This window comes from Monodon monoceros, unplaced genomic scaffold, assembly GCF_005190385.1.
Source record: "Monodon monoceros isolate NGI ecotype Baffin Bay Population unplaced genomic scaffold, NGI_Narwhal_1 Super_Scaffold_20, whole genome shotgun sequence".
Lineage (NCBI taxonomy): Eukaryota > Metazoa > Chordata > Mammalia > Artiodactyla > Monodontidae > Monodon > Monodon monoceros.
The window spans coordinates 132,341,412-132,362,096 of record NW_021703777.1 but is presented as its reverse complement, the minus strand read 5'-3'; the positions used below and the strand labels follow the sequence as shown (position 1 = coordinate 132,362,096).

At 38.9% G+C, this 20,685-nt stretch overlaps 1 protein-coding gene across 12 annotated transcripts in view; it reads left to right on the top strand.

Annotated features, from left to right (window-relative positions):
* The window catches only part of ELF2 (E74 like ETS transcription factor 2), a 96,587-nt gene that overhangs the window by 63,967 nt on the left and 11,935 nt on the right, over nucleotides 1-20,685 (top strand). For 6 of the 12 annotated variants that reach the window (XM_029234736.1, XM_029234737.1, XM_029234746.1 and 3 more), the window contains one exon: nucleotides 20,366-20,479. In XM_029234736.1, the coding sequence (XP_029090569.1) occupies nucleotides 20,366-20,479 (114 nt within the window). Of the gene's footprint in view, nucleotides 1-11,385; nucleotides 11,896-12,851; nucleotides 13,347-20,365; nucleotides 20,480-20,685 lie in introns of those variants that run through there. The other 6 variants (XM_029234741.1, XM_029234740.1, XM_029234743.1 and 3 more) reach the window with 4 other exon arrangements.

The following is a 20,685-nucleotide window of genomic DNA, read 5'->3' as shown; positions in this document are numbered from 1 at the left end:
AAAAAAAAAAAAAAAAAAAAAAAAAAAAAGATCCCATTCATAATAGTTTTTAAAACTTAATTAGGTATCTGGGAGTAAACCTAACAATAATATGCAATACCTATAAAAATAAGAATTTTGCTTTATGGAGGGACATAACTAAGTGAAGAGATACACAGCTTCCTTAAGAGGAAATAGAAAACCTAAAGAGACCAAAACCATTTCATTGACTTTATTCTTTAACCTGCAAACACATGGAAAACTGGACATGGTAAAGCTGTTAATTCTTCCCCTATTAATCTATAAATTCAATACAGTTCCAGTCAAAATTCCAAGAGGACTTGTTTTTGGTGGAATCTGACAAACTCTTAGGTAGAGGTCCAAAAATAATCTAGATAATTCTGCAAAAGAACAAAGTGTGTGGTACTTGCCCTCCTATTCATAAAGAATGATTCTAAAACTACAGTATTTTTAAATGTGTTATTGGCCCACAGATGAATAGTTGAGTAGGATAGACTAGAGAGCCCGGAAAGAGTAAGCATGTATTTATGCCTAGTATATAATAGACACGGATTTATAGAAAGGAAGGACTATTCGGTAGATTATATTAGGATAGCTAGTTTTTTATAAAGAGAAAAGTAAAGCTAGAGCCCTGTTTCATACCCTCTTTTATTTTATTTTTTTCAATTGATTTATTTATTCCTCTTTTTCCTTTTTATTTATATAAAAATCCAGTCTCCCTCATAAGCATCAAATTTAATTTGATTAATAGGTATTTTTTTAGTGTATTAAGTGTGTATATTTTGTTGTATAAATTTAAAGTTTATAGAAATGGTACTGTGTATCTTGCTCTGTTGCCTCCTTTTTTTTAGTAAATTCTATTCTTAATATCCATGCATGTTGCTTTGTATGTATGTAATCTGTTGTTTCTGACTGCTGCATAATTCTCCCTGATTGACATCCACCACGTTTTGCTCTCCTGTTTGTGGTTGCCTGTGGATCAGCTGGGAGCTTACCGGTCTAGGATGGCCTGAGCTGAGGCAACTCAGCCCTCCTCCTCTCCAGTCTCCAGTCATCTTCTTTCTTTTTTATTCCTTATGATGTTCGTCAAGAACTCCAGTACGTTTAAGAAGAGCTACATTAATTGGCATTCCTGGTTATTTTTTTTTTTGGTGGTGGATTTTCTCTTAAATTTTTTTTTTAATTAGAAATTTTTTTTAATGAGGTATAGTTGATTTATAATATTATATGTTTCAGGTATACAACATAGTGATTCACAATTTTTTTTTTTTTTTTTTTTTTTGGCTGCATTGGGTCTTCGTTGCTGTGCTCGGGCTTTAGTTGCGGTGAGGGGGGGCTACTCTTCGTTGTGGTGCACGGGTTTCTCATTGCGGTGGCTTCTCTTGTTGTGGAGCGTGGGCTCTAGTCATGTAGGCTTCAGTAGTTGCAGCACACGGGCTCAGTAGTTGCAGCACACGGGCTCAGTAGTTGCAGCATGCAGGCTCCATAGTTGCGGCACGTGGGCTCAGTAGTTGTGGCTTGCAGGCTCAGTAGTTGTGGCACACGGGCTTAGTTGCTCTGTGGCATGTGGGATCTTCCCAGACCAGGGATCGAACCCGTGTCCCTTGCATTGGCAGGTGAATTCTTAACTACCGCGCCACCAGGGAAGTCCCGTGATTCACAATTATTAAAGGTTATACTCTTATTTGTAGTCATTATAAATGATTGGCTATATTTCCTATGCTTTATAATATATCCTCGTAGCTTATTTATCTTATACACAGTAGTTTGTACCTGTTAATCCCCCACTCCTGTCTTGTCCCTCCCCCTTCCCACTCCCCACTGGTATGTTTTCTGTATCTGTGAGTCTGTTTCTTTTTTGTTATATTCACTAGTTTAATTTTTTTAGATTCCTTATATAAGTAATATTATACAGTATTTTTCTTTCTCTGTCTGACTTATTCCACCAAGTATAATACCCTCCAAGTCCATCCATGTTGTTGCAAATGGCAAAATTTCATTCTTTTTTTATGGCTGAGTAGTATTCCATTGTGTGTGTGTGTGTGTGTGTGTGTGTGTGTGTGTGTGTGTACATAAACACACACCACATCTTCTTTATCCATTCATCTGTTAATGGACACTTTGGCTGCTTCTGTTTCTTGGGTGTTGTAAATAATGCTGCTGTGAACATTGGGGAGTATATATCATTTTAATTAATGTTTTTGTTTTCTTTGAATATATACCCGAGAGTGGGATTGCTGGATCATACGGCAGTTCTATTTTTAGTTTTTTGAGGAACCTCCATACTGTTTTCCACAGTGGCTGCACCAGTTTACATTCCCATTGGCAGTCCTGTTTTTGTCCTAATCTTGAAGGGACTGTATCTGAAGTTTCAACTTGAAGTTTAATGTTTGTTGTAGGTTTTAGTATATAACATGTACCAGGTTAAGGAATTTCCGTGTAGTCCTTTGGTTTTGTTTTTGTGTTAGTTATACGTGGAATCCTGTCAGATGCTTTTTCAGCATTCTTTGATACGTCATGATTTTTCTTCTGGAATATATTAATGTGATCAATTCTCAGGCATTGAATTCTCCTTGCGTTTGAGGATACATGTTACTCATCATTTTGCTCTGTTTTGCTTTAAGTTAAGGACCTTTCATAAGTAATATGGAACTATAATTTCTTGTATTTTCCTTATCTAATCTTGGAATCAGGATTACACTAGGCTCATAAAATAATCTAGGCTGCTTTCACTTTTTTTTCTCCTATTTTCTGTAACAATTTCTGTAAGATAAGAATTAATTTAAAAATTTGCTAGAATTTTCCTAAAAGTACATTTAAGCCTGTATTTTTTTTTTTTTGAGTTTTGTTTTATTTTTGTAGAGAGGAGGTTTTGGGCTACATTTTTATTTCTTTGCTACTTACTATTCTATTCAGGTTTTCTTTTTATAGTTTATACAGCTTCTTTATACAGTCCATCCAGATTTCAACTTTATTAGTGTATAATTGTTCATAATACTGATTTATTATTTTTATATGCATTGTATCTGTGGTTATTTCTCCCCTTTTGTTCTGTATCTTATTTGTACCTTCTTTTCTTGGTTATCCTTGCAGAGGTCTATCTATTTTATTAATCTTTCCAAAATCAACTTTTGGTTTTGTGAATCTTTTCTAGTTTTAAAAATTATCGCTCTCTATTTCATTTTTCCTGCTCTTTATTATTTCTTTCCTTCTTTTTTCTTTGGGTTTGTTCTGTTGATTTTTCCATCTTTATCAACTGAATGTTTAGCTTATATATTTTTAAACCTTTTCATTTCCTGGCATTGAGTACGGTTTTAGCTGTGTCACATACAGTTTGACATGTTGTATTTTTATTGTAATTCATTTCTAAATATTTCTCAATTCCTTTATGATTTCCTTTTTATTCCATGGGCTGTTTAACATACACTGTAAGGGAAAGCACATATTAATTTGGCTGGATCAAAACTTAAAATTTTTGTAGGATAGAGGATACCGTTAGACCAACCAAAGTAGAAGTCAAACAGCAGGCTGACAGAAGATAGTTGGAACACATATCTGAATTACTGTCTAGTGTAATGTGAACGTTCTACACATAAGTAAGACAAAAAAAGTGTCATAGAAAAATGACAAAGGATATGAATAGGAAATTCATAGGGGAAATGTTAACGGCCAATAAGTATATGAAAAAAATGTTTATCCTCAGTACATACTAAGTACGTGCAAATTAATACAACAGTGAAAAATTTCCTGCCGTCCAGCAGATGGCAAACATTTTTAAAGTTTGATTATATCTTGTATTGACGAGAACGTAAGAAAAATGGGAGCACTAACACATCACTAGTGGGGTTTTAGACCTACATAGCTACTTTGGAACGAGTAACATATAAATTTAAAATGCACTTATTCTGTGACCTAAAAATTCTCTCTGTAGGTGTATACTGTGGAGAGACTCTGGCATACATGCTTAAGAAAAAATAGATAAGAATTTTTTTCAGCATTGTTTATAAAAATGAAAAATGGAAACAACTTTATTTGCCTATCAGTAGATAAGTTTTTGAACAAAATGGGGTGTATGTGTGCACTGGGATAATTTGAAGTATGTAAAAAGCAAAGCTATATTTACTTATACCAACATGGATAGAATATGAATCTTGAATGAAAAAAAAAAATTTTAGAATGGCATATGTAGTATAATGTCATTTATGTACCCAGAGCATGCAAAGTACTACTGTATGTCATTCTGGGATACACGCACACACACACATGCATAAACGTACACAGATGTGAAAACATAAAAGTGTAAAACATAGAGTGGAAGAATATACACAAAGCTCATGATAGTGGTTTCTTTGGAGAGATAGAATGGTGAATGAGGACTGTTGGTAGTTCTCAACGATGTTATTATCTCCACATGTAATGTGTTATTTCTTAGGGAAGAACAGCACCTTCAAGTATAGGTGACAAAATGATAACAGTTGTTTGTTCTGGATGCGGGGGTCGTGACTGTTTGTTATATATATATATATTTTTGGGTAATTTTACATACGTTTAAAATCCTCCTCAAAAATTGTACAAGAGATGACTTCCTAAACAAGGAACACAGATGACTCAAGATTTCTAGCTTGGGATGAAGGTGATGTTATGGATAGAGGAAAGGAGATTTGTAGATAACGGACCTTTAGGTACCAGTGGGTTATCCAAATAAAGACGTTTACCGTACAATTGGAAATTAGACTGTAGCACTAAAAAAAAATAATAAGTCAAGCCTAGAGATGCTGATTTTTGAGTCAGTTCAGAAGTCATATTGAAAGCCCTGGTGGTGAATGGATACTAACTACCATTCTTGAGAGAGTGGAGAATGAAGAGAGAAAGTGGCCAAGGCTCATGCTTTGGAAGAGCAGTCACATTTGAGGGTTGTGCCGAAGTAGGCGAAGTCAATGGAAAAAAACAAACAGGAACAAAACAAAGCCAGACAGTTTATTGTCATGAAAATCATATGAAGGGAAGGAGTTTAATAAGGGGTGGCCAATAATTTCATTTGTTTGGAGAGGTAGAGTCAGGCGAAAACTAGGAAGAGATCGCTGGGCTTGGCAATTAGAAGCTGATGTTGGGCTTCCCTGGTGGCGCAGTGGTTGAGAGTCCGCCTGCCGATGCAGGGGACACGGGTTTGTGCCCCGGTCCGGGAAGATCCCACAGGCCACGGAGCGGCTGGGCGCATGAGCCACGGCCGCTGAGCCTGCGCGTCCGGAGCCTGTGCTGCGCAACGGGAGAGGCCACAACAGTGAGAGGCCCGTGTACCGCCAAAAAAAAAAAAAAAAAAAAAAAAAAAAAAGCTGATGTTGACCTTTGAAGAACTTTTCAGTGGATAGGTGCAGAAGCTATATTGTAAGAGGGGAAGAAATTAGTTAATTTGAATATTCCTTTTAGAATCAATCAAAATAGAATTTGACTTACTGTTGCAATGTGTTTTAGTTAAGAACTCCATTGTAAATCTTTTCATAAACATGCTAAATAAGAATCATGCATTAGCCCTTGTAAAGTTTCACAGGAATTGAAAAAAATTTCCAGAATATTCAAGATACTGTACATTCCCTAATGATAGTAAAGAACCCAAGCCCTTGAAATCACTTGTTATAAATGTTATTTAAAATAGAGAGATCATTAACCATTTTAATTCACTTTGTATGGTGTCATACACATACGGTACTTAATAAATGCTCTTTGAATCTGACATCCATTTAGAAAAGACTAGCTGCAAGACTCAGTCGACAGATAGTCTTCTAGGAGTGGCTGCTTTTGTTCAGTGTAAACCGTAAAGTGAAGAATCAACAAGCTCAAGGAGAATTTGACCCAGGGATAAGTTAAGTAAAATGCGGAAAACATGTGAACCTAAGCCAAACTATCAGTTTCAAAAATGGTACATGCTGGATCCTTACTCATCATAGGGTTGTTTTCTTTTTTTTTTTTGCATACTTTTTTTTTTTTTTTGCGGTACGCGGGCCTCTCACTGTCGTGGGCTCTCCTGTTGCGGAGCACAGGCTCCGGACGCGCAGGCTCAGCGGCCACGGCTCACGGGCCCAGCCGCTCCGCGGCATGTGGGATCCTCCCGGACCGGGAGCACGAACCCACGTCTCCTGCATCGGCAGGCGGACTCTCAACCACTGCGCCACCAGGGAAGCCCGATCATCATCGGGCTTTTATGGCTGACAAATGCATATGGCCAGATAATTTAAGATGAAATGACTTTGGGGGTCATAGACCTCTTTGAGAATCTGAGAATAGTCATGATCCTCTTCCTCAGAAAAAGTGCACATTTGGTAACAAAATTTTGCCTTTGTGAACCTTCCCCCTGTTAAAAATCCATGCCTTATGAAGGCTTTTTATACATGTAAATATTTAACTCTGCTGGGTGGTGGTCCAAAATGTAGCACGTACCCACTACTACTCTAATTTCATGTATAAGCAATTTTGTATATCATGCTGAGAATTTCACACTTGGTGTGGGTTCTGTCTGAATTGAGAAGGCTTAATTTTTTCCTTTTACGTAATTCGGTGCCACCAGGTGTAGTAATAGGTGCCTACAACAGAAACTTGCTCAGAGTAAGTGCTGGGTAATTATTTATGGAATAAATGAATGAATATGGGACCATGGATTCAAACATCTTCACTTTAATAACATTTTATAAAACCTAACTATTAAATAAAATGAATCAGTAGTATAAAAAACTGAAAAGAGTGAGTTAAACATATAGTAGTATAAAACATATGAAATAGTCCATCTTTTCTCTTTGTAAAGCTGTAGACTTGCACTCCTGTATCTGTCGTCTGTCTTCCAGTATTGATGAACCAAGCTTTACTTAATGGTCCTAAATCTCTTGATTCCAGCTTGTTGTCCTTGACAGACATATTTTTTCTTAGACCTTAGTTTTCCTACCTTTTTTTTTCTTCTAAACATGCCCAACACACCATACCCCAGCTTTGAGTTTCACTGTTAGTTCAGCTGCATCAGACTGTTTGACCCCCTCTTATTGTTCTCCTACCATTCACTGCTCAAAGTTTTTTTCCCATTTTTTTCTTAATTTCTCAGAAAGACTCTTGACCATTGCTCTAGCTTTGACATTAAAAAGCAAAACATCAACCACTTTATAATTTATATAAATATGATAATAGTAAAATGGATTTAAGTTTTCATCCATTTTGTAACTTCTAAGTTTTATAGAAGATTGTTTTGTAGAATTTTTAACCTTGAAATAGTGGGATATATACCGTGTGACTTTGGTTAAATTACTTAACTTCTTGGAGCCTCAGTTTCCTGATGTGTAAAATTAGGGCATTGGATTAAATCGGTGATTCTCAAATAACTCTACCATTGGTGGTTAAAGAGTTGTCATTACTAGAATAGGAAATTGGCATCCTTCTCCCAAATTATAGGAAAATAACATTAAATGGGTAGAATGTCTGCTCCCTTTGATTCCTACCTGTAATTTTTTTTAAACTTTGAAGCCTGTTGACCTTGGTACTTGTATCTGATAGAGCACACAGTTATATATTTGGTTTTAAAGTTTAATATATTTAATTCATGGTAGTCAGGAAAAGAGATGATGATGTTCAGGTCCTTCCTTAACTTTTTGAAAACCTCTAGGTGATGTTGTCTGTAGGCATCTCTTCAACCATAACCTTTTATGATTCTGTTTACTAGATAAAGGAAAAATACAAAGGAAATAACCAGAGTAAGCTATAAGTCAAAACACTTAAAACCTATATGGTGTTGGAAACAATTGGACATTTACATATCTCTCAAAATTTTTTTCCATCTTGGTTACTACAGGACCATAAAATCATTCAAATAGCCAAGGGTATCTAATTATTTTTGGTTATATTAGACTTTAATGATAATGATTATATTCTGAAGACTTACTTAGTTTTAAAACGGAGAGGCTGGAGGATGAAAGAATTGATGCTCAGACTATGAAGAAAGACATGGAAAAAACTGCTCAGGACTTTGTAGTTGAAAGAGGTCATTTTTAAACTCTACCCTTCTTTCTTTATCTAAGCTGTGAAATGTGACAAGTTGGGAGTTTAAACTGCTCCTTTCTTCTATATTAATTATCTTTTGCTGATTAACAAATCATCCCAGATTTAGCAGTTTAAGACAATAAACATTATATCAGTATTACATAGTTTTTGAGATTAAGGATTGGGGATTGGCTTACTTGCATGGCTCGTAACTCAGGATCTTTCACGAAGCTGGAATCATCTGAAGGCTTGATTAGGGCTGGAGGGTTTGTGTCCTAGAGAGTTCGGCCGCATGACTGTTGGCAGGATGCCACTGTTCCTTGCCTAATGGGCAGTTGGCTTCCTCTGAGTGACCCAAAGCAAGAGATCAAGCAGACAGTTTCTGAAGTCACACACCATCACTTCAGCTCTATTCTCTTTGTTAGAAGTGAGTCATTAAGTTCAGCCTACACTCAAAGGGAGAGAGGGGAATTAGATCCCACCTCTTGAAGGGAGGAATATAAAAGAATTTTCAGAAAAGAAAATCAGTAGGTACTAAATGCATCATAGCAGATACACAGGCCTTGTTACTTTGGTGCTTGGGGAGTGTCTGAGAGGAAGGGCTCTAGAGTTAGAGTTTGTGGGTTCAAATCCTGGCCCCGCCTCTCCTGAACACTATGACCTTCGTCAAGATTCCTCATCTATAAAGTGAGCACAATAGTAATATCTATTACAGGAATGTAGAGAGGAATAAGTGAAAAAAAAAATGAAGGTAAAGCACTTACCTTGGTGGCTTTTATTTCAATAAGAGTTAGCTGTTATTTACCTACTAGATCACAGCAATAACTTTGATGTAGAGTCTGCCTTTCTGTAATGTTATTAGCAGAATATGCTCTAAGGTATCCACCAGGCTAACCTACCTAGTCTTACTCAGTTTTTAAAATTCTGCTCATTAGTACTTGAGAAAATTCTGCTTAACCTTGAAGACTTGAGAAATGCCGATGTGTGTGTGTGTACATATACACACACATACATGTTGTGTACACATATATTCACATATACTACATGGCTTGAGTCATATTGTGTGGAAGAAATGCATATACACTAAGTCCCCTATATACGAACCTTCAAGTTGCGAACTTTCAAAAATGCGAACATGCGTTGCATCAGCGTCAGACGTGAGTGAAATTGCAGCTTGCCCTCTGATTGTGTTAGTTGGGTACCTAGGCTAACTTTGTTGGACTTAGAAACAAATTGGACTTACAAACACGCTTTCGGGACGGAACTCATTTGTATGTAGGGGACATACTGTATATTTTAATCCTGCCACATTTATATTTTTAATATTTTACCATGTTAAAAATTCTTCAAACATGTTTTTATTAAAACAATCCATTGCATTTTTTGATTATTTCCTCAGGCTAGGCCCCGGAAATGAAATTCCTAGATCAGTATATATTGATATTTACCTCTTTTAAGACTCTTGATCTATAATGCTCATTGCTTTCTTGAAAGTTTGTACCAGCTTATATTTCCAGCAGCAGCCTCACCTTGCTTGCTAGTCCTGGTATAGTATTACTGGTCTCTAAAAAGTATTGGTGGCTTTTGAAAGCCTAGTTATAGTAGCAAGACAGAATTGCATTAAACCCCAGGGAATTGTGTTTTTATAAGAGCTTTAAATATATAGGAATATTTCCCAGCCTTTCTGCATTAATTTCTATAAATATGTATATATATACACACATATGCATAAATACTATATATGTGTATATACTAACTGTGAAGTATTATGCAGGAATAGATACAGCTTCTGTTCACTTGGAACTTAAAGTATAAGGCTGACATGAGTCCATATAATTAAGATGTACCGAGAGTGAAATACACAGACACACACCGCTATCTTTCTTTAAAAGCTAACCCTCAAGAAGCAAAGAGTGAGGTAAAAGTTATGTGTCAGGCTTCAAACTGACTCCCACAGTGAGAAGAGCGTTTCTTTTTGAGCCAGGTCAAGCTGTCGCCTCCAGAAGAAACACACCTTTGGCTTACATTACTCTCTTCCTTTCTAAATACACGAATATCTATGATTGATAAGAGTGGAAATTCAGATTTGCTATCAATTTCAGTGTTCTGCCTAAAGCTAGCAATTAGCCCCTTAGCGTGCCTCACCATCCTCTCACCTGGAAACTGTCTCAGGTTATGAGGCTGCCGGTCAGTGGATGATCCTTATTTTAAATTGACTAGAAGTAAAAAATAAAAGCTACCAGTCATACAGTTTCTTTTGTCTAATAGGTGACAAGTTTACCTAACACAAGGAAGAGATCCCTGTTTGGTTTCAGGGGGGCTGTACTTTGGAAATGGCATACGGGTTCTTTTTTGGGAAGGTGGGGGTCATGGTGGTAGGGCTAGGGGAAAGGCCCAAAAGAATAAATGAGTATTTAGAAGAAATGAAAAAAGCAAAGTCATGGGCTGTGGAATCAACTCTGAAGTTGCACATGTTGGGGAAACATTTGTAAAACGACATGGTATTAATATTACCCCTGGAATACATTTTTTCTCTAGTTATCATCACAGTTCATTCAATTTAAGTCATAAAAATTACACCTTGTTATTTAAAATTTGTAACGACCAAATCTTTTTTGTGTTTATTCAGCAAATAACTTTTTGAACACTTACTCTGTAGGAGGCACTGTTTAACGTTGTGTGGAGAAACAACTATAGGCAACCTTTTGTTTCAGTTTTTTTTACATTATGAAATTTTGAACCCAGGGAAGCATTTTTTGTGTTTGTTTTTAATGAAGCTTCATCTGGGTCATTTTATAGGCTTGGTTTCCTGTGTTGTCAGTAAGTCTACAGTCACTAAACGGCAATCTAGCTCCCGCGTCTACTGTATTTAATATGTACGTTATTTGTAATAAGGCTAGTTTTATCAAAAAGATCTTTAAAAGTAGATGATATAAGTGAATACGTTCGTTTCCGAGCGAACCGAATAGAAATGTAGGAGGGTACATACATTTCGTGGCTAGCCAACTGGGGGAGGATAATCTAATCTCTCAGAGGTTGGCATGTTCTGTTTGCTAATAAACACCTGTCTGGTGTGCTTTTCCATACCTCTGTAGAGGGAAGAGGGCGAAGTCGGTCCCTGAGAGTGGTTGGAAGCCCCTTACTTTGTCCCATAAAGCCTTGGTAACATTTTGTAGGTATGACTTTTGGGGTTGGTATGCCTGTTTTACAGCGCAGCGCTTTCAAGTGAACGGCTTACACGCAGCCTACACTTTGACACGGCCCAACAAGTTAATTAATTAGCCACCTTTCCGTCCCGGCTGCGGGACTGGGCATTAGAGCTCTTCCAGAAAGAAAATTTGATTAATGGCTCTCTTCTAGCGTGGGGACGACTGCAGACTTCTCTTCCGCAGAGCGTGAAACGTGCGTCTTCCTGCCGAGGGGCCTCGTCCCAGCCGCGGGCCCCGGGACGACTCCCTGCCTCAGGTGTCCTGCGCGCCGCGGGCCGCGGCCGCTCTCTGGGGCGGGCGTCCGGGACTTCCTGTCTGGGCGCGGGGCGGAAGGATCGCGTTGCCAGCCGAGGCGGCCGCCGCCGCCGCCGCCGCCGCCGCCGCCCCTGCCGTTAGGTGGTGGGGTTTCTCAGCCCGGCGGCGGGAGGCGGGCCGGCCTCGGCTTCCTGTCGGAGGACGCGCAAGGATCCGGGCGTCGGAGTGTGTGCGAGTGCGTGAGTGTGTGTCGGCCGCACGGCGTGTGTCTCCGGCCGCAGGTTCCGCCTCCTCCCCTGCCGCCGCTGCTCACGGTGTAAGTCAATGTGAAGCAGCAGCTCCAGCCCCGGGATAAACATGGCGACGTCTCTGCATGAGGGACCCACGAACCAGCTGGATCTGCTCATCCGGGCTGGTAAGGACAGGGGAACTTTCCTCCCGTGCATCGGTGCAGCAGGAGAAGGGGTGCACAGGGGGCGGGGTGGCTCCCCTGTGGCGGTCAGTGCAGGGGGTCCGGTGTCCCCTTCGGTCACCGGGGCGGCCGGGGGAAAGGGGGGTTGTGAATGAAGTAATGGAGGCGACGAATCAGGAAGTGATCACCTTGGAGAGTAACCTGCCTCAAATCCGGCGCTGTCGCTTCAGGGTGGGTTTGTGGAGCAGCGGCGGCGGCTGCCGGGCGGAGCGCTGGCAGCGGGTGCCGGGCAGCCGAGCCGCAGTTAAGTTGGGGACTCGGGGGCGGACGAGTTGTGCGCTTCACCCCAGTTGCCGAGGAACCAGGAAGTGAGTGAGGCTGTTGTCTCCCGGCTGCGCCTGCCACGCTGTCTGGCCGCAGAGGCCGCTGCTGCCCGCGGTCGGGGGCGGCGGGCTTCTCCGGTGGACGCTCGCCACCCCCGCCCCGTCCTCCTTTCAGACTTGGTCCGCAAGTCCTGGACTTCCGCGCGGACGAGGCAGCGCCGGGCCACGTCCGGTAGACCGATACCCGCCAAAAAATTGCTCTGACCCACCTCCTCACATCCCCACCTTGTGCGGGCTCGGGAGTAACGGTTCTCGAGAGGGTCCCTTAATAACGTGGAGTGGCCTGGGGGGGGGGGTGTTTCTCTCGGGGGCCCGCCTCCCTTTCCTGGTTCAGTGGGCGGCTGTGGAGAAGTAGGCTTATGCCCCTTGCCTCGTGGGTGGGTTTTTCAGGGGGGAGGATGGGAAAGACACGGAGTATGTTTTGTACCCCTGCGCTGGAGCGTTGGGGCGTCAGAGAAGAACGTTTATTTTTGTAAACAGCGGGTGAAGGTGGAGGAGCGGGGCGGGCGGGAGGGAGCCTTGGCCCCAGGGAAGTCTCCTCACGGAATTGCCCCCTTTCCCCCTCCCCCCCAAGCCTCCCACCACAGCGGAAGCGCCTCGGAGAGGACAGAACGGCTGGGATTGACAGGCCTCGGGTTCCAATCCGCTCGCTGCGATGTTCCGAATAAGAGCGTTGGTTTCTGGGGGCGGGACTCCTGGCCCGCGGCGGGCCAATGAAGATTGGGCGGGAGTGAAGCTGACAATGTACGCATGGAATTGGAGGGAAGAGGAGTGTAAACACGGAAGTGGCCGCGGCGGTGGGGGATGTGCGGCGCCACTGCTGCAGCGGAAGGGCACGGACTTAAGTTACATAGAGAAAGCGGCTTTACTTAATAGCAGACAGCGCAGCGAGGGCCCTGAGTCGGCGTAGCGGAGCTTGAGTACGGTTTACCTACTGCAGTGAGCGTCAGTGTTCCTTTCCCTGGCTTCTCTTTCATATCGCCATCGATGGGAATTGGAAGATGGGGAAGAGTCACCGACGAGGACTGCTGTGAAGGATCTTACCGGCTGTTTTCCATCCACTGTTTTTAGGTTGGGGAGTTAGTCGTTTGGTTGGTGAAAGTCTTGTGATTCAGTTCGTTTGGGAGAAATCATAAACTTACATGTACCCTTAACAGAACTTAAATCTGTAAAATAGAACGCTACACGGTCCCAAAGAAAAAAATCACAGTTCACTGAGTAGTGATTAAAATGCGTTTGACAGTTATTTTCTGATTAGAGCAAGAACTTAAATATTAGGGAAAAGGAGGCAGAGCACAATGAGAACTTGGTCTCTTTGTGTACGTTCAGTCCGTGAATACTGTATGAATTAAGAGATGGAATTTTTGGCTTTATATTATTGGTACTAACAACACTTTATGGATTGTTTGGGTCAGTAGTGCTGAACATGGACCTTTCCGGAAATGTTCCCAGTGGTTGTGAGAACCTTAGAATACTCCACGCAGTTAGAATTTTGTAAAGGTAAAGGTAAGAGGGCTTAATTTTGCCAAGAGAAGGTATTTTTGTCATAACCTTTTGCAGTTATCGTCACAACTGAACGTTACCTGTAGATATTTTGCTTGGAGTGGATACATATACACAGTTTAACATATATAGACAGCCTACAGTTCAAAAGTTTTATCTTCTTTCGATCAGGTTTTTGTTTTTTTTTTTAAGTTAAATGTTGTTTTCCAGTTCTACTGCATTTCCTTAGTCCATAGAAACCTTACAGTTGAAATTTCCTTTGTGATTATAATGTTCTGTAAAGAATACATATTACATATAATTGTTTTCAAATTATTTTCTCAAGTCATATTCGTGTAATCTGAAGTTCCTTTATAAACCCTATTTTAGAAGGAAGTTTGAGACAGGTTTGCCGGTTTATCCAAGGTTTATTCAGTGAGTTAAAGGTGGAGGAGGAAAGGTGGCCCAGAAAATGAAGAATCGTGGATCTAAATTTTTATTGCTGCCAGTTGCCAATGATGTTGGGAGGGTAATGTTTGTAAGGTTTGTATTTGTATATGGACTTAATGGTATCTTTTCATTCCCTTGAGGGAAGTCATCAAGTGTTAGACGTAATTCTTGCTCACGAAGATTTAGTCTAATTGAGGAGACAGATGAAAACCTGTATAATATATAAATGTTAATATAACTACAGGGATTGCTGTGTGGGTTCCTGGTAAGTGTAGAATGCTATTAAGGAAAACTTCTAGAGGAGATAAGCCTTAAATTGACTATTGTTAGCATAACTTGTTTCTAAGTAAGTATAAAGCGCTTAGAATTACCATTACTGTTAGACGTTAAGATGCTAGAGGATATAGTTTTGCTTTTATTTTCCTCCCTTCAGAGACTTAACTGTCAACTTTAGCCATCAGCTTTCGCTTTAGTTTATCAACATGTATGCTGTCAGAGGCATTTGAATAAAGAATGAAATACATAAGGTCATTTTCACATACAAAATATTTTTTGTGGTAAAGACTTGATATACTTTGTAAAACTTTTACTGGCAACATGGTGTCCGACTGAGAAAGAGCCTTGAAAGAGCCTTGACCCTGAAGTCAGGAGATAAGGATCTTCATCTAGCTGTCACTAAACTAGCTCTTTAAGGCTTCGTTTTCTGTAGGAGAACAGCATTGACTAGGTGATCCCTAATAACTTTTAAAACTCTGAAACTATAGGTGGCTCAGAGATATTTAATGGAAAGCGAAGGTCCTCTTTTGGCTTGGATTTCTTTACATTACACTCTATGAGTGAATTTGTCTGTAAGGTCGTTATGTAATGGGGAGCGGTTAATTTCTTTTGCCAATCTTTGGACCAAATTGGAGCTTGAGGCCATGTCTGTACGTTGAATAAGACTATGATATAGTTTATTTAGTAAGTTAAGCTCATTTCTAGCCTCTAGGAAAATATGAATGTTACTTTATTAATACTTATGCGAAAGCATTGTGTACATGTGGCCTGACTTTTCTGGAAGATTGTCAGTTTAAAATATTCTGCCTTCTTATTCTCAAGTGTACATTCCTTGACTTTTTTTCTTCCTTTTTTTGAGAAATTGAAAATTGAGAAAGTGGAGAATTTGAGAATTGAGAAATAGCGTAACTCTTAGGAAAGAAGTATTGTTCTACTTTAACACGGTTATTGAATGGAAGGGGGAAATTCTTCTGGAAATGCAGCCTTAAGTATTTTTACGGACAGAACAAATCTGTCTAGTTTGTCAAAATTCATCATGAAATTTGAACTAGAAAATCTTCTAATTTACTATAAACTGGAATATCTAGTATCAATCTTGAAAAGAACATCAATTTGAAAAAAATATTTATCAGGCTATGAAAAGATGAAGCATGTGTTGAAATAAAATTGGAAGAATGGCATAAATTGTTTAAAACTTTATTTGAAAATGTGTTCAAGAAATTACTCTTTAGAATTCATTGCAGCATTCGTACTAAAATTCACACAGAAATTGAGTGAAAGAGTAACATCAGTGTGTAAAGAGTCATTCAGGGTAATCCAACATCAGTTTCCTTTAGGGACAAATTTAATTGGTAGAGAGGCAGGCAGGAGAGTGTTTTTGATTTGTGAAGAGTTTAAAAAAAAATCCTTCATGTGTAAGTCGACAAAGTACTGTTGTACTTACGGAAATGGAATCATAATTGTTCATCTACACACTGATTTTATGTTTAGAAGCTAAAACTTACAGAGACATGAGGATGGAATTTGGGTGGTGTTGACTACATTTGATAATAAATTACAGCTGCAGTTCTTTAATACTAAAATCTCTGGTATGGGGGATTCTGGGAGTTCCCCAGACTCTTTCAGGGGGTCCGTGAAGTCAGATTGTTTTCATGGTAACGCTAAGACATTATTTGCCTTTTCCCTTTCGCAAGTGTTCACAGAAGTTTTCTAGAGGCTACATGGCTTGATAGGACAGCTCGGATGAAAAAGCAAGTATGAGAATCCAGCTGTTTTCTACCATGTATTAAAAAGATTTGCAAAAATGTAAAATAAAGCTACTCTCTAAATTGTTCTTTGTTTTAGAAAAGTTATTTTTCATAAACATATTACTTAAAGTTTTCTTAGCTTTAATTTCAAATAGGATAAGTATCTAAACATAGGACTTACATAAGCAAGATCTCTTTGTGGTCCTCAGTAATATGAGTGTAAAAGGGTCCTTTGACCAGAAAAGTTTGAGAATGGCTGAGTTACAGTTTTATTTAGTCTATACTTTTCAGTACCATAGCCACTAGCCTCATGTGGCGATTGAGTATTTGAAATGTGGCCGATTAACCAAATTTTTAATTTAATTTAAACATAAAAACGGAAGCAGTGAAAAACTTCTTTACATGTTCTTTACATGTAAACCTCTTTTACATGTTGAAATGCCAGTGTTTTGGATATACTGGGTTAAATGAAAGGTATTAATTTCCCCTTCTGCTTATTTTCTTAACGTGGCTACTGGACCTTTAAAAATTACACGTGGCTCTCGTTATATTTTTATCAGACAGCGCTACTGTAGAAAATGATTTTATTCTCTTTCCCCTTTTAACCTTATAATGCAGCTGTATAGATTAGAAAAGTCAAAGGGGAACGGATACAGATGGAGTGCCCCAGACCTTTTACCTTTCTGTTTGTTTGTGTTCTTCACTCACCTGTTAACTGTTAAGAGTCCTGGGGCGTTAGAGAATAAGCTGTGGTGAGTCAGGTGTGGTAGCTGCGTGATGCCCTTGTAAATATTAGTTTATGGTCTTGCTTGTAGGGGAATACCACTATCACCTAATGAAGTGTTTTCTAATATTTTCCTATTGCTCTCAAATTAAATGGCTGTTGATTTTTATTTTTGACTTTTAAGAACGTTGTTATGAACTAGATCCATTGCCAGCATTCTCGTCTGCAAAGCTGAGAGGTATGTCTCTTGTCAGACTTGATTACCAAGTTTGGTATTTAGTAACAGCTGTCGAGTGAGTCTGGAATAGTCTCCATACAAACACCAGTTGATTAGAAAGCTAGAAATGGAACAATAAGACTCTTAACCAACGGTAAAGGAGGGCATAAGCAAATTTAATTTTTGACACTGATTAAAATTAAAACAGTTTGGAAATTTATTTGGTATATTTATTTCTTCAAGGAATATTGACCAGACCAGTGCCACCGACTGGGGGCAACTAGAAGATGATACCTGCCAGATTACTTTTAGCTGCATTGTTTCTGTTTTTTAAATGAGTTGCTTATTTTTTTTCAACTCCCATAAGTTTCACAAGCAGGCCTAGAAAGACACCAGAAAATCAAGTTTTAAGTAAGAGATAAGTAGGGAATTTTCAGCCCTCACTTGTAGGTTTGCTCACTTTGATGGCACAACAATGTTATTATATTCATATTTATCCTTGGGAATTTTGCAGAATTTTAGTTTAAATTGTATTTGAATTATTGATCTGAATAAAATAATATTGAAAAGTTTTTAAAAATTATGGAAACTTGAATAGGAAAAGTGTTTCTTAAATTTCTGCTACCAAAAGCTGCTTGTTGGCTTATGTCAACAAAAGACAAGTAAAAAGAGACAGAGCTCACTTTTAACAAATTGGGTTAAGTATTCTTGGAAACTGTCACAAATTATTTTGCATCTTTATTTTGTTTTGAAATATTTTACGTCCGTTTATGTTTTTGATACTCTGAACTATTCGTATAAGCTTCATGAGGCCGGAGGTCTGTTCACACTTGTGTCTCAGGTTTATAACAATCCTTTGTTGACTGTACGTAGAACACTAGATCTGACTGATAGTTCGTAGGGAGTTGATGCATTTTTAATACATTCTCGTCCTGGATTTAAAGTGTGAAGGAGTGATTCTCTGCTGAACTTTGTGTGGATTCTCTTTGTTTTACTCTGGATGTAAAATATTTCAGGGAAACAGCATTTTGAACTTAGGGAGAAAGGGGAGGTTGAGGTCGGAAACCATAGCAAGAAGATTTTCACTGACATAACTAACATGAAGTCATGGTTTTGAAAACATACCTCAAACTGCGTAAGAGCTCAGGGCGGCATACTATATAGCTGTTGGCAAATTTCATTTTGTTTATAACTTAAAACATTAAAATATCTGGTAAAATTCTATTGCTGTATTATTATCAAATACTCAAAGCTCTTTAGTATGGTAGAGTTTTTAGGGTGTGTCTTCATACAATTACGTAAGGAATTAGTTTACCCAGGATGGTTTATTAATAGCACCTAAGACAACAGCTAAATTGCAACACAAGCAGACTTTAAAGAGAATGAAGTTCCTAGAATAAACTTTTAAAAACCTGAGAATCTGCTTCCCAAGGTTCTTTAGTGCACGTGAGTACTGCAGGGGGAGGTACTTTGAAAAAAATACTTGAGAATGGTAATATATTTTATACTTACTAATAGTAAATTTCTTAAAGTTGAGCTAGAAGGACTGATTGAATCCTGTGCTTCAGTGAAGCTGCAGATAAGAGTAAGCAGGGTCACCTAAAGATAGATTTACTTAGAGGTTTGGCTGCCTCTCTGGAACTGTTGAGCTTTGAGCAGATTTCCATAAATGGAAAGAGCAACTGGAGAGACCGGGTACCTTGGTTGAGAGTGTGGATGACGTGCAGCAGGTGGTGAAGCAGTCACTGGATTTTCTATGAATGCTCTCCAAATGGCTGGTGTGTGAGGCCGAGGCCTTAGCACTCGGTGACTTTTGAGACTAAGTGAAAAAGTTGTTTTCAATTAAAAGTTTACTGGAAACAATTTTAAAAGATTCCTATCTTTAGTGTTGTAGAACTTGTGAATTTATAATATGCTTTTATGAAATTTGTATAAATATTTTCTTTTAGCCCTTTAGAGGACATCTTGAGAAAAACTTATCAAATTAGACACCGTTAACATATTCATGTTTCAGAACCTCTTACCAAGCAGAATATTTCAAGTCAGGATGTGAAATGAATGATATCATTAGGATAATGAGTTTGTGCTTGAATTGCTATTTTTCCTGTAAGGTCTGTGGGTTGTCCTTAACTTCAAAACATAAAAGAAACACTTGCATGCCTCCTATACGAAAGGTCTGTGTTAGGAACCATAACAGATGTAAAGATGAATTAAGATAGCCCTCCCTGATCTCACGGAGCTTAAATGGTGATAAGAAATTATCACCGTTTATTGAGTTCTTATCTGTATGTGAGATATCGTACGTGTTTTTTAAGGGAATCACTGCATTTAATTCTCACAACTGTATGAGGTAAGTAATATTCCTGTTTGGTGAAAGAGGAAACTGAGCCTTACAAGAAATTAAATTGCTGGCCTAAGGTAACAGAAATTGTAAGTGGCAGAGACTAGAGCCCAAGCTTTCGAGCCTGGAAAACCAAACCACTGCTGTACACTTTACTGTTTCACAAATAATTTAATCAGCAAAGCACAAAGTAAGTGTTAGAAGAGAGTTACAAGAGGTGGTAGAACTAGAAAAGGCTTCATGGAGAGGAAAAGAAACATAGGCGCTCTCTCTCTCTCTCTCTTTTTTTTCTTTCTTTCTTTCTTTCTAAATTTCTTGGGTAAAACCCAGCAAAGGTCCAGAGAGATCTTGAAGAAGAAAGCCGTTACTGTGAAGAAAATTCCCAAGTTCTCTGGTGCACTCACCAGGAGGGTCTGTAAGAATTGAACTCATTGATTAAACTAATTTAGAAATACGAGTTTCTGACTGATTCTGCTAGGTGTTTACTTAGTAGCAGTATATTAAAATTACAGTTGACCTCATAGGACTGTTAATCTACAACCATTCTCCCTCCCCTACCCCGCAAGTTAGCTTTGGCCTAAAACTGATACAGGGTTCAAATTTCAAGGGTCTTTGTTTTCCTTTGGATAAGATTCAGACATTTCTAATCAACCTCAATACTTGCTTTATAATCAACATTCGTTTTACAAAGTATAGATACTAGGTGGTTTTGGTTTTAAAATCATTGCTGTAAGTAATTTATATGGGCTAATATGTATTAATGACTCATTTAGAGTTATTAACGTGAGGGTTTAATTTAATAACGTACGTGTTCGGTGCATTTTTATTGAGTAGAACTTATTTTCCCCCCAGTGGAAGCATCAGTTCATAGCAGTAATGCACACTGTACGGATAAGACAATTGAAGCTGCTGAAGCCCTGCTTCATATGGAATCTCCTACCTGCTTGAGAGATTCAAGAAGTCCTGGTATGTGAACTGTCGTTTTTTATATTAAACATATCACGTCACTTCATGTATCTAGAAAGAAAGTTTTTGTTTTTGTCTTTGGTAATCCAAGGGGATTGTTGGTGTTCTCAGAGTCTATCATACATAAGTACCTGTGACCGCAGTAACTGATTTTTACTTGTCAGTGTTCCCAAATCTTAAATACTTAATTTTCAAAATAAATGAAA